Raw genomic sequence first — 14,810 nt, forward strand, 5'->3', positions numbered from 1 at the left:
TTGGAAACACACTTCTACTGACTGTGCCTGAGAGGTTCTAGTAGTAGCTTTCAGATTCATGTTCCGAGAGGAAAGCTTAAAGAAAATAAATAGAATTTTTCCTAGACACACATCAGTACACTACAGAAAATTCCAGAATTAAAAAACACATGTTGAGATAAACTGGACAAAAAATGCAAATTTATTTGCATTTCTTCTGTTTGTTCTTCACCTTCTCAAAACAGAAACTTACAACAAATTATGATTAATACAGCTCATTGTCAAGAAGGACAAAGTTATGACTGATTTAAACCTAAATTAAATAGTAGCTAGGGAATGTGTAAAAGCTCGTCAGTACAGCTCAAATAACCCTGAACTACCTTTTATTTTATTTTTATTTTAGCCAAACACAACACAATCTGACTGGCTCTCACAGGATCTCCACAATTATAACAGACAGAAGCATAATGGAAAAAATAGAGTATAAGCCATTTAATTATCCTAACTGGCCTTCTCCCAAAATTTGACAACTCTCAGTGACATTAGAGGACAGGTTTTAAAATTCTACTCTTTTTCCAGAGCAATACAAACACTAATGGTAATCATCCAGCAACTGGGACGCTGCTAAACTGTAAAGTCATGGAAGTTCTACTGCCCATTATTATACTGTACTTCTTAAAACATGATGTACATAAAGTGGACAACATGAATTTTGAGCATCATACTACATTTTACTATTGAAAGTATGGATCAAAGTTTTTTCTAAACTCAGTAACTGCCTAATTGTCTATTTTACACTTCATACCATGTGTTGTCCTTTCCCAGTACACCAGATCCTTCTCTTCCAAATGCAAGAAAAAAAAAAAACACCAACCAAAATCCAGCAATAGTGCCTGAACAAGAATAACTCTTAACTGTGTCCTTTGCAAATAGTCTGCTGTCAAGAGGCTCCTTTCCAATGCTGTATTGCAGAGAAAATTATTATTTAGTTGTCTAAATCACTTTCCAAATCAGTCTGACTCCACATCATTTCGGTGTTCAATCTTTTGTTTTTTTTATATGCAACACTACACACACTGGAGTTGGTCGTGATAGTGAAGCACTGTCACAACAATTTGGTGTTCTCTCTTCTAAGAGTCTGAAGACTCTCTTAATAATCATTTTAATTCTTAGATCACAATTGGCTTTTGCTGCCAAGTATCTTGTGATGCTACATTAAAATGTTATGGATAGAGAAAAAAATGTCTTCCAGTATACCTTGGCTGCATATTGCTCCAAAGCACTGATGGTATCTGGGTCAATGGCAGCATCTCCTGTATGAAGACCTGCCACTGTGCCATCAGCCTGAATGGCTAAAATGGTATCTGACTGTGGCATTTGCACTGTGTGGTGAATGTACGCAGTGGTTCCATCCTCCAGCTGGACTGCTTGTAATGCACTCTGGTCGTAACTGTCTGAGAAATAAAAAGAAAAGGAATAACAATGTCTTCGTGTTACACGAGAAACTACTGCTGTTTAGGAAATGCCTCCTGAAGTTGTATGTATGTATGAAATATATGAGATATAACCACTAGTACATGAGAAATATCAACACTTAAAATATTCCTATGAATAGCACTGATGACATTTTTTTCAAGACCACACCTCCTACAGCTTTATTTCTGCAAGCTTATTAAAGTGTAAAACCAATTTTATATTGGTCTAGCTTTATTTACAAAGGAAACCAGGTACACAAACATGCTTTCCATTTTGTGTCCACTCATAATTGTACTGATGTCAACACCTCAGATTTTAGAATTCATAAATCTGATCATTTTAAGAACTGAATCATGCAAATATGCAAAAGAAACACATAAAATATAGGGCGACTTTCAAGGAAGAAATTCTTTATTATATTCTCTGCTCTTTGTGTTGCTGATTGTAGAATGTAATTCTTGTGGCATCAGTTTAAACAGACTTAAAATATCTACTTGATCACTTTTTGAAGAGAAGTAGTACTATTTCCAAGACTAGTGTAATCATCTTCCACAGAAATCTAAGTTATCATCTGAAATAAATACATTTGCATTCTTGACTGTCAGCTGTCACATTTTCTGCCCTACTACCTAACAGCAAAATCATCAATAGCATGAACTTTAAAATTTAACTCAATTTCTACATTCTTTAGCTCAAGAGGGATTGATTGATTCTTACCTGAATTGCCTTCTCATTTTCACATGCAATTACTGCTGAAATTTGTATAAGGGCTTACATTCTCTAACATGACATACACTTCATTTAATGTGATCCTGAGCTAAAAAGTAAGTGAAAGATGCTGGTTTTGTTTCTGTTTATAACTGTTACACAAGATCCAAATAAGGAACTGAACAAGTCTCATTTCAACAATTTCCAGACATCACAAAGTAAAAGCAACAAGTAATCTACATTGGGAATCATACTAAGTGACATCATAATCTAGACTACCATATTTTATACTGCTGAAGTTCTGTGGAACTCTAATGTAATAAATCACACTTCAAAAAAAAATTACCTTTCGAGGTGTGGTGAATAAATGCTGTAGTTCCATCTTCTAGCTGAACTGCTTGTCCATCTTCCAGACGCAAGCTGTCCCCTGTTTGGAAGAGAGAATTACAATGCTTCAACAATAGTCTAAAAAATCCATTAGCTGGAAAGATTAAACACTAAATACCTAGAATTACAAAATACCTAGGATCCCTTCACAACTGGCTCCATTAAAATAAGAAATCAACTATTATAATGACTGTTAATTACTTAATATCAATATTTATGAGTAATACATTATTTCAGAATATATTGCTTGTATTATTACACTTACTGCTTTTAGGCATGGGCACGTGTTGAACATAAGCAGCAGAACCATCTTCTAATTGAATCACTTGTCCATCCATTAATTTACCATCTGAAATACACAATTAGAATTCTTAATATTCTGTATGATACATCACAGTTTAAACATACAGTTGATACTTTCTGGATAAAAATATCAATAAAATATCACAGAGAAATAACGTTTTGTAAAAATGAGCACAGTATGACTATACAGAGGTTTTAAAATTCTGGAATTAAAAAAAAAATGGAAAAGGCCTGATGTCCTATCCAGCAGGCAGAATGTTGAAATTTGGGTTTGAATTGTAAAGATCATCTCACTTCTGTTTGACTTATGTTTTGAATTTGATATCTGCATCTTATTAGTAGCAGAAAAAAAAATGTTTATTTTATACTATTACTGCAATACCTGTAATTCTCAGCTGGAATTCAACCTTCATAAACATTGTACAGATTTTGCCTGATTTTACAATCCAAAGACAGGGTTAAAAATTTCAATACCAATGATCATCTTAGTCATTTACCTACCTTTAGAATTGTGCTGTATGTAAGCAGTGGAGCCATCAGCAAGGGTAACTGCTTGCAAACTTACACCTTCCATGTTTTCTAAGTTGTCACCATCTAGCAAGGAAAAAAGTTCATATTCATTATTACCAGCATCAAACCCTAAAAATCCCAATTTAACCACCTCCATAAATTATTACATCCCCTTAAAGCATAATAATTTCAGAAATAATAATAGGAAATATTTCTTCCATGCTTTCTGGTTTTTTAACCATCTACTACGGTCTTAGGTTCAAGATTTTGCTCTGTAAACGTGACACCTAGACTGTTATTTTCCTTAACTAAAAAAATTATAATGTTACTGAATAAGTAACTACAAAGCTGATGCTGTAGGAGAAATATCAATTAGGTCATGAGTGTCAACAGTGAAATAACGAAATATATACATGTATTGATAATTTTGTTTTATACACTACTACCTGTCATTAATACACATAAAACTATTTAGAGTAGAACACATTTAGGAAAAACTTTTTCATCACATGAAGCTGTCAGAAAACATCAAGTTTAAACCAATCCAAGATCTCCAATCTATTTTAAAACTCAACTTGTTTAATATACACTTAGATACAAACTGAAGTTACAAAGTATAAAACTATATAGTATAATATACAAAGTGTAAAACTATAATGAGAATAAAGTCAGATTTTATATTTCCTATTTTGGCACATTTACACTCCTATTACCTTAATTAAGAGATCATTTCCTTTCAGAATTGGTAAACTTAATCTCAGTTAACTAAGAATAATTTGTGTTAGATTTTTCATTTAGAATATACTATGTGAGTTCTGGAGTTTTATCTCAATTTCAAACAGAAAATAAATCATAACATCGAGATATTTTAACCTGAAGGTTCACCTTGCACAGCTACAGCTTCCGTTAGACAAAGAGTTACATGCTGGGCCTCCATTCCTCCTCCAGAAAATTCAGTCATTCCCTGAGAGTCTCGATTTATCTGCGCTAATAACATTGTCTACCTAGAAAGAAAGTATTCACAAAACACAGATAGAAAATTTAAATACAGAACCAGAACTAGTTAAAGAGAATCCTGCTACAAATATTTTATTTTACCTTTCACATGAAGAAAATGCAATGAATGATTAACTTACCTGGAAAATACTTCAGCGGAAAAAAAAGTTAACTGAAATAGGTAAATATTACTACCTCAATTACCTAAGCTGTTAAGAACTTCAGGCAGCAGTTACTAAATTATAGTGCATCAATCACATTCAGATTTCAGTTAAATATGAATTATTCAACCAATGTATAAAGAATAATGATGATAATGATGGTATAAGTTAGGATATCTTTCTGTCTCCAGAATTAAAATAAAGCTGACAATTCACCCACTGTCACTGATGACAACAGCAGGGCTTTAACTATATAAATCAAACATCTCTCCAGTGCCAGTAAGAGGTCTAGAATCTATCACACACTGGGAAACACACACTTCATTAGTAAGTCTGACTGAATGCTCCAACTATTTCCCTAAACTTTCCAGAAAGGTTTCTATGAAAAAAAAAAAAATCCCTCCTTGAAAACAATACAGTACCTCATTGTAAAATGTATTAATAAGACAACAGGATAGTGACTGGCGAGCAACAGTCATAACTCTGCCTGTATCTCTTAGAACCAGATCTAGCCATCCCTTTAGATACTAATATTTTACCCACATATGTTTCAATATGGGAGATTAGTAATAGCTTTACAGAGTCAGTAGACTTCTTAATTTTCAGTATTACTAGATTAAGAAGCTTTAAAGAAAATATAGAACATTGCATTCTACTAACTCAGATGTTGGCTTTCACAACAGAAAATAACGAACCAACCCCAACCCCAACCCCCCCCCCCCAAACAACCAAAAAAAGAGCCACTGAGTTCTGCACACCCTTCAGTTCATGCAATACACACTTAGATGTGGAATTGCAATGCAGGCTACACAGCATTGAAGCAACTTTCCTCCCACCCCAATCTCATGATCATCAACAGTTTTTCCTACAAAAAGAAGCAGTTAGATAATCTCACAAAAAGGTTACGGATAAACAATCAAAGTTTTTAATCTTAGTATGGTTCTATGACCTGCTGTTTTGTAATTCAAGGCTGAGAAAAATAATCTAGGTTTTTTAATTTACTTACAATTATATTTCTAAATTACAAAACGATTTTTACCTCTACAATCCAGAAATCTGCCCTTGAGTGAGCAATTCCTCAACGGTCTCAAAGACCACTGAGAGACTTGTGCTTACCTCAAAACTAAACAATAACAAAAGCAAAATTATACCATTTAGGTACTCCAGCATGCCTGCAGTATTTTAAAGGTTTGGTATATTAATCTAGTAGTTGAAAATTATACCCACATAATATTTTCCAAATACATCCAAGTGACTTTGAACCAGATTCTATTTCCTAGAGAAGCAGGCAGCTACAGAAGTTTCTTAGTCTCAACAGAGAAAAAGCCGACCCACACCCAGCTGCTGCAGCTCTGCTGCTATTGCTGTCTGAAGTGCTTTAATCCAAGTGCTGTGCACAAAGCAAATGTGTCACAACGGTCCAAGACCTGCTAACTTTTAATGTCAGGTTATATACCATGTACCCACATTACCTCCTGAAACTGGACCTGTAGTCTAAATCACCTTGGCACGCATGAAAATACTATGGACAGTTTGCTTAACTGTTAAGAGCCCAGTTAATGGAATAGCTACACTTCAATAAAGAAAGTGGAAGCGATAGCTTTAGGAAGGTTTTAAGCCTCCTGTAAAAAAAGCAAGTTTTTTCATGCGCTACACTGAGATTTTCTGTAAGAAAAAAACACTACTAATTATCAGTTCACAATTCAGTACAAAATATGCCTTCCAACATCAAAATCCTACATAGTATCTACCTGGAATATCAAGGAGATTAAAATACAGACTTGCAATAGAGAATCTGAACCTTGAACATCTCCGAGCATCAAAAAGAAGACACCGCTAAGATAAAAAGAAAAAAAAATTAAAAAGAGGAGGGAGAGATTTTTTAAACATCCAAGGGAAGATGGGAAATTCTTGTTCCCAGCATCCCTTTCAAGAAAATAAGCTTTTACAGAAAATGAGGTCTCTCAAAGAGATGTAATACAACAGAAAAAGAGCCAGTGCAGAGAAGCCATCCAGGCTAAATGGTATTTGTACTACATGTTTCTGAAGAAAATGAAATGAAATAGCTGTTTTGGATAATATAATCTAAGGGACAAGGAATTGTATGAGGATATAAGACATCCTGAGTTCAACTCCTTCCTCTGCCATCTGCATCTAAGTGGCTTTGGACTAGTAACTTCTTTCCCTATTACTCCTTTATCCCCACTATCTCAAAATAGGGACAAAATACTTACTTAGCAAGCACTTTGCTAATAAACAAAAAATGGGACAACAAGCTGTAGCTATAGGATCAGTTTAAACAAGCATTGAAGTCAAACAGCCCTACCCTCAGTGTTTGTGTACTGTGCAGCAAATAAGATCACAAAACTGATGCAGTCAAAAAAAATAAACTAGCACCAAAACCAGTCCTATTCCAGACCAGCTTGCAAGGACCGCTTCTCTGGAGGTACTGCTAGTTTGTAGCAAGTTAAATTAAGTAATTATGGTATGAAATGTTAGTGGTGCACCAAGGTTGTCTGTTGTCTTACCTGCTAACACTGTTCTCTGTATTGTCAGAGTTTTCCACACACTCAATTTTCAGGACACCTCATGAAGCAGTTTGCAAAGCTGCTAAAGCATGTCACACACTGGAGTAGAAAGGCTACACAACCACTGGTTTTGACTAGAACCACATTCTGAAACAATTCCAGCAGGGACTGCATCTCCAAGCCCTTTCAGCTTGGGTCTACTTTAGACAAAGTACCTTTAAAGAAGACCCCAGCATCTTTAATATACTATCTGCCTTTAAAATAGAATAATGCCCTTCCTCCAGAGCTTCTCTCAACTTTGGGGAAGCAGAGAGGAAGCTTGTCAATGCAGACAACTGCAAATGCCTGAAAGAGTCAGCGCAGATAGCTTAAAGAATCAATGGCTATTCTGGAAGAAGAAGAAATCTAATGCAAGATAAATTTAAGGGCCAAAGGAGCAAAAGTATTTGTTTGAATTATTTTACAGTGTTTGTTATTAGAGTGTGGCTGATTAACAGTTATCACATGCTGAAGAGAAATCAGTGTACTGCTGCACATCGCAAAGCAACATTCACTACTTTCCTCTATTCCAGATGATCTAGAAAGCTGTGTGCTGTAACTCACACACACTGTGTGGGTGTTTTCTCCCCACTCCAACTCCTTTAAAACTATCCCTTCCAGTAAACTCTCTTTCCAATCCTCTGTCCTTTCACTCACTTATCTCCCGCTCCATCCCTTCTCCTTGAAGTACCAGTTTCCTTCTTCAGCCAGTCCTACCATGGTACCTAATTTCCAGCATGTCCCTCTTCCCAAATACAATCCCATCCTTCTTGTCAAAATAATCTCAAATACTCACGTCCACCCCAACTCCTTCTGCAACTAGTTCCTGAGTCTTCTCTTATTGCTAGTCTGCTCTACATGTCCATCACACCATTGTCTACCAACTTACTGCCTGTTTGTCTCAAGATGGTTCACGTTCAGGCCCATCTTAGAAGCACATCCCCTGGCACGGAGGTTGTAGCACTGGGACGCTCCCAGACAGCAAAACCCCAGCTTTCACTCACTCTTTGGTTATGCAGCAGTTTTGCTCTGTTACTCTGCTGTGGAGGGAGGAGTACACTCAATCAAAAGTGAATGTGCTGCTCACTTTCAGCCTCTCTTCTTTCTCCCCAGTGAAGGAAGAGAGGCTAACCAGACAGGGCTACGATCTCTGAGGAAGAGGATAAGGAAAGAACTGAATGAAGACAAAGCTGACCTATGTTGTGGAGAAATGGGTCAGGCTATCACAGAGATATTGCTGCTACAGTGTTACTTTTTTTTTTCCCCACCTTTTGTAACAGTGGTCAAATACAGGAACAGATTGCCAAGAAAGGTTATGGACTCTCCATCCTTCTAGGCATTCAAGACTCAACATGACATAGCCCCAGGCAACCTCGTCTAATCAGACCTGCCCTGATCGGGGCCAGAATAGGTAACCTCTGGAGGTCCCTTCTGACTTAAACTGTTCTATGCTATCTAACCATTTTAATATTGTATATATTTAAAACAGTATCACCATGCTGTTGGCACATCACCAACCCTGCAAATCTAGTCTCCCATCATATTTTTATTCATTTGCCTTGTTTTTTTAAAACCAGTCTGTTTTCATCAAACTCAAGTCTCTTCCCTTACCTCAGCTTTAGGCACTTTCTTCACCTCCTTTTCTGCTAACTGTCTTATATGCTGCGTTCTCCTCAGCTTCCAGCAAATTTGTCTTCATGCTTCTTCCAACCCAAATCTCACCAGCTTCTTTCCATAATCCACCTCATTGCTTTTATTTCTGTGCATTTGCATCACTAAGCTTTTTCTTTAAACCGCCCGTCTGCCAGTAGTTTTGTCAGCAAGAATCTGGGAGAGAAGGATTTCCTTTACCCACTTCAAATATTGCACCTCATTAGTTAAAAAGCAGTTGAAAGCATCCATTTTTAGGAAAATACATGAACCCTGGGGTGGGGCCTGCATAGCTGCTCAACATGACAGATGCATGTGTATTCTGCTTAATCTCAAGAGCGGTCCTACAGAAAAGACACAAGTGCAGCCTTAGTCACGAAGCACTTACTGAAGTGAAAACCTGAGACTTGACTTTGTAAACTCTTGCGTATCTTCACAGATCATACACAAGCTGCAGTTTTCAAAGGCACGTTAATGATGATATTTGGGAAGGCTTTCACAAGGACGGTAATGCATATTGCATTCCTGAAATGATTAGTCACCAAAATACTCCTATGCTATTCATGCAGAGAAAATCTTACCATTCTTTAAGATGATTAAAATACTTCCCACAAAAGAGACCGAGAATTTTCTGAGGCAGAAAATTATTAAGACTGAAAAATCTGAACTGAAAACAGTATTTGATTGGAGGAAGCAACAGCCAGTCACAAAAAGTGATGCTGAACAAGTCTTGCACTGTTAGTTACAAAGCAAAAGCACTGAGTTAGTGATATGTATTGCTGACTTTATTATGTTTTTTGACAAAAGTTGCACCAGCGAGGTAAACCCCTAGTATAACACTGATAGATAAAATATGCCATCCAGCAGGGTACATAGGTGTAATTTTTTATTAAAAAAACAAACCACCCCCCCAATTCTCTAAACAGAAAAAAATGTGAACTCAAGTATGCTTTAAATTCTCAACACTCAGAAACCAGAGGGATGCAGCGGTGGAGCAGAGGAGAGAGGCTGGTTTAAAAAAAAAAAAAAAAAAAAAGGATTTTTCATGAAGACTTCATCAAGTTTCCTATCTAGAAAGCACCTCCTGTATTTTTCCTTCCACTACTACCCAAACAAACAGGATCTTTTGGGTGCTGTCACTTGTTTTGGAGAAACGATGCAATGTTAGAAAAGATAAACTCAATCTAGCAGCTGGAAACAGGAGTCTCTGCTGAAAACTAAGGATCAAACAACTAAGAAACAGCAGGTGGAATTTAGGCAACTGAAGAGCAAAGCAGGAGCTGGTAGAGCACATGCTGCCACAGAGCAGAAAGTGGGTCTGGGGAACTTGGGAACTGTGGCAGCTGAGAGGACAGCACGAGGACACCCCATGTAGTAGAGAATGTGGCAAGTAACAGCTGGAAATTAGGAGGAATTTGCCATTTAAAGAACAACTATACCACTGTATTGCTGGACAAAGGAAAAAAACCTGCACTGACAATAGCAGGAACTCCTTAAGAGAAAAAAAAAAAAAAAGATGATGCTTAGATGATTATTAACAGGAAATGGAATAAAGTTTCTAATGGCAGTCATGGAAGAAAACTTCCAGTTATAAAATGCAATCTAGAATGTCCAGGAAGAAACAACTTGGAAAGAAAGACAGGAAAAAAGCTACTTCCAACATTTAGCAACCTTGTGAATTGTTCACCCTGCTTGCGCAGACAGCACTGAGAAGATTGAAATTCTATCCATTTATTTCATCTGGAAAAAAAAAATCACTTTTATTTTTTAATACACTTCTAAATATCGGAATTTTATAAAACTTAAAAAAACAACAAATAAAAACAACTCCAGAAAAGGAAAATGTCAAATGACACATAACTCCACAATACTGAAACTTGCATGAAGGAATTTTAGGAAACTGCCATTCCCATGTTTAACAAAGCTGCATCCCAAAATCAGTTAAAGTATGTCAGCACAGTAACATAATGTAGGTTATATAGCAAGTTCTCTCTGAACATGAGGAAGAACTTCTTCACTCTGAGGGTGATGGAGCACTGGAACAGGCTGCCCAAGGAGGTTTGTGGAGTCTCCTTCTCTGGAGATATTCAAGACCCACCTGGACAAGGTCCTATGCAGCCTGCTCTAGGTGACCCTGCTTCGGCAGGAGGGTTGGACTCGATGGCCCACAGAGGTCCCTTCCAACCCCTACCATTCTGTGATTCTGTGAATTAAATACTGGCTGCACTAGGATCCTTAAACAACAGATATGATTGTAAATATCAGTAATTTCCCAAAACTAGTCCAGTTACAAACATTTGTGAAAATCAAAATTTGTACCTATAATTAACATTCGGGTTAAATACATTTCAACTGATAATTAATATGCATTACAGTTCCAGGTCTCACTGCAAAAAATGACGGACAGACTGAAAAACTCTCTAGTCCAGACAAAGTTTTTTTAGAGGACCCAAGTATATAGCTTACTAATTACATAATGGCATTTGACACCTGTAAGCTCAAAAATAAAAACAGCAGAACTAAGGTTCCCTAAAATCTGTTCCCATATATACCTGTATGATAATCTTTTCCAGTGTTACACTGGAAATCTGTAGCAGGGTCAGAAATGAAATCTAGAACCTGTGGATGCTTTGATCAAATGCTTCAATAGATGAGACTTGGATTTCTTTCTTCATCAACAGCCCTTACCTTTTTCAGTATTTCACCACTGCATTGAAACACTGATTTCATGCTATAATTGGTCAAGACTGACTTTAAGTGAATAAACATAACAAACAACTTAATGTTAGGCATTTCTAAACTCTACATGCTTTCTCCTACAATCTTAACTTCTTTTACTGTATTTTTTTCCAGTCTCTTGTAAAGGCAAGCAAAACATACTTAAACAGCACTTTCCACCACATTAATCATCCATTGTATAAAATGGAAACAAGGCTGAAATACAGAACACAAACCTCTGCTAAAGAATATGGTAGCAATAGCTGGATTCAGAGGGGTAAGATATGCAATTTAACAGTGAATTGCACAATTATTTTCTAGATAGCAAAGAAGTGTTGCGAATTACGAACCACGGGTTCCAACTCTGGCCCTGAAAAACCTAGTCAAGACTGACAGCACTGTCAACTGCTTAAGCATGATGCATACACTCTAACTGGCAGCACAGCTAACTTGCAGAGACTTATGTTACCCAAAGCAGAGGTTTGCAGTCAAACTCAAGCCTCCTTTTTACTCTTTTTGCAGTATTGCAACCTTCCTGTTCCACCAGAGATACATCCTGGTTGTAATGCAGTTCAAGACTAATTCGCTGCCACAGACTTTAATATTTCTTCACAAAAACCATATAAATGCAAGACCAAATTTATCACTGCCATAACCAAGCACAACTGTTCTGACTTCAGCGTGAGCTGTGAGAACCATATTTAGCCTCACATAACTACTTTATGTTCTAGTAGTTTTTTTCCCCAGTCATCACCATACATTCAGTTTACATCTACGAATTGTGAATGTTAAAAGTATTGTCAGAGACCACTGTGTTTTACAAACAAAAAAAAATTGGATTAACCAGTGCAAGTAAAGAATGTTTACAAATCCTTACTCTAATATTATGAGATTATGCATATATGTGCAATTTCACATTGTGGGAGTGGTCAGGGTGCCATGATTTTCAAATGTACGGCACAAAAAAATGCAGTCAGATCAGAAAGCTACCCACCAAGAAGTCCTGATACTCATTCAGAGAAGACTCTGGTTGATCCCAAATATGACTGTTAACTTCTCATGTTTCTTGAATATATTAAAGAAGAAATTACTGGTCAATCAGTGGAGGTCAGAGTAGTTCCATCAGTGTATTAACTGTCAGCAGTGCTGACAGAAAGCTAATTAAACTCATGCTGCAACTCTGGGACAAACAACCTGTCAGGAAACACTTAGTTCAATGATCACATTTGCCTTGAGTGGCACTATTACAACAGCACAGTTTTTAAGTAACTACCGCAGTGACCAGCACAGCCTCTTGAGCCTGAGATTTGAAATGTATTCAGGAGCTTTCCAAGAGATTCGATTCCAAAAATCCTGCACAGAAAGTAATAAGCAATTGAGATCCATACAGCACAGTTTGCAAAGGTACATAGACCAGGATTCTTAAAGTTTTATTAATACAGAAAAAACTATACTAATGTACCTGATCAGTGATCAATGCACTAACGAGACAGTTATTCTTAGCACACTTGACATATAGATTTAGCATGAGAAAAGAGACGTATAACCGATACCAAAACACCAAATTCAACTGAGACTGAAGATACCTATGCACCATTTGGAATCCTTGTTTGTTTGCACAGAATGGCTTGCAAGTGTATTGCGACAGGAACACCACAAACTCACCTACCACAACAAGCCAGCAAGTTTCTCTGGACTCAGATGGTATTCCTTGCTCAAAGTTGACACACATTTCTTCTCTCCCAGGCAAACTTGTATTATCAATGCTCACGCATACCTTCACATTTCTTGACTGAAGACTGACTGGTAATAAATTACTTTTAATAGTCAAAAAAGGATAAATAATTATAACATGCATGCATGCTCAGAAAAGAAGTTGGGCCTGAGATTAGAAAAAAGTTGAACCTATGGCAAGTCATCTGATTTACTGTATTATACTTGAAAAACTTAGAACATCATTAACAAAACTTAAAAAAAAAATCTCGATTTTTCAGCGCACGTTAGTGAGATAAAGCACTAGATTTCATTTCAACTGGATTTTCCCCCTGGAAGTCACAAAACGAGAAACAGACAAAGCGCTTAAAGAATGAACTTGTGTTTTTAAAACTACGGGCTTTTGGGATTTGTTTTTTACCATTAAGTATATATACACAAAATACTGGCAATATAAAGAAGGCATCCAGATGACGTGTGTCAGAACTGTCTTCAAATTACTCCTAGAAATAAGCAGCAATGCCCATCTGCAGGAAAAAAAAAGTTCACTTCTGAATCACTTTAGAAGGCTACTTAATCCTTAAACCATAAAAAATCATAAAACCTCCAGTTATATCAATGAGTGTTAAACAAAACAAGGAACATTTGGTGAATAGGTGAATACTTAAGGGCTAAAAATCTGAAGGAAATTGAGACCAACTATTTCTATCAACGTTTTACTTTTGTGTCAAACAGACTTCTACTAATTGTCAAGAAATCGCAAGTGTCTAATTTACATCACCAAAACAATTAATCCTGGCTACACCCTTTCAAATCCTGCAAAAGTACTGAGACTGCCAACAAAACAGGGAATTTTGAGTGGGTTGTTTTGTGTGGTTAATTACTAATCTGATAACTACATTACAGATGTATCAGTATTAGCCATGACAGTTAACAGCAGTGTCTATGCTCATATTTCAGGAACTAAACGGACAGCCTACTGAACTGCCAACCTTTACTCTTGAATTGCAAAAAAATAATTACAAATGTAAACTGAAAAACAGTAAATCTAAATATATTCTAAGAAACTCTGTGTTAGCTGTTAGTCCATGTTAGCTGAGTATGAATATACTTAAGATACAGGCAACATCAACTAACTTGCAAATACAGACCATCTTCCAATTCTAGAGAAGTCTGTAATCAGAAATGAAGTCCAAGAGCATTAACCAGATAACACAATTTTCCCCTCAACAAGTGTATAGAGAGGGAAACATTCAGCAGACAACAAAATACAGACTGAGGGAAGCACTAAGTAGTTGCAAGTGTAACTTTGATATCAGCTTTGAATATTGCAGAACTTGCTGGAATTGTAAACTCCTTTCAAAATCAAGAACTTCGTTTTATTTAACAAGCGCTGTTTTGGTGGAGCAAAGTACAACCCCACTATCCAATTAAAAAAGCGGTGTAACCCAGAAAATTGCAGCAGACTAAGTCACTGGAATCATTCACTAGTTTAGTCCAATTCCGTTTTTGAGTAACTGATGAACAATTCCTGGTGCGCAGAGCACAGAGTGAGAGGACCAAAACCATACTCCCTTCAGTAAATACAACTAAGGGCAGACCAAGTTACAAATGTAAAATACAGGCAGAATCCCACAAACCC

General features: G+C 36.6%; 1 protein-coding gene across 4 annotated transcripts in view; it reads right to left on the bottom strand.

Moving 5' to 3' along the window:
• Positions 1-14,810, bottom strand: part of ZNF143 (zinc finger protein 143) — a 43,596-nt gene that overhangs the window by 25,433 nt on the left and 3,353 nt on the right. The window contains exons 2-7 of one of the 4 annotated variants that reach the window (XM_075425991.1): positions 8,699-8,914; positions 4,237-4,367; positions 3,355-3,447; positions 2,816-2,899; positions 2,510-2,590; positions 1,237-1,433 (exon numbers count right to left, since the gene is read on the bottom strand). In XM_075425991.1, the coding sequence (XP_075282106.1) occupies positions 1,237-1,433; positions 2,510-2,590; positions 2,816-2,899; positions 3,355-3,447; positions 4,237-4,360 (579 nt within the window). In that variant the 5' untranslated portion in view covers positions 4,361-4,367; positions 8,699-8,914. Of the gene's footprint in view, positions 1-1,236; positions 1,434-2,509; positions 2,591-2,815; positions 2,900-3,354; positions 3,448-4,236; positions 4,368-8,698; positions 8,915-13,120; positions 14,271-14,810 lie in introns of those variants that run through there. The other 3 variants (XM_075425992.1, XM_075425990.1, XM_075425993.1) reach the window with 3 other exon arrangements.

Source organism: Opisthocomus hoazin, chromosome 7, assembly GCF_030867145.1.
Source record: "Opisthocomus hoazin isolate bOpiHoa1 chromosome 7, bOpiHoa1.hap1, whole genome shotgun sequence".
NCBI classification, from domain to species: Eukaryota; Metazoa; Chordata; class Aves; order Opisthocomiformes; family Opisthocomidae; genus Opisthocomus; species Opisthocomus hoazin.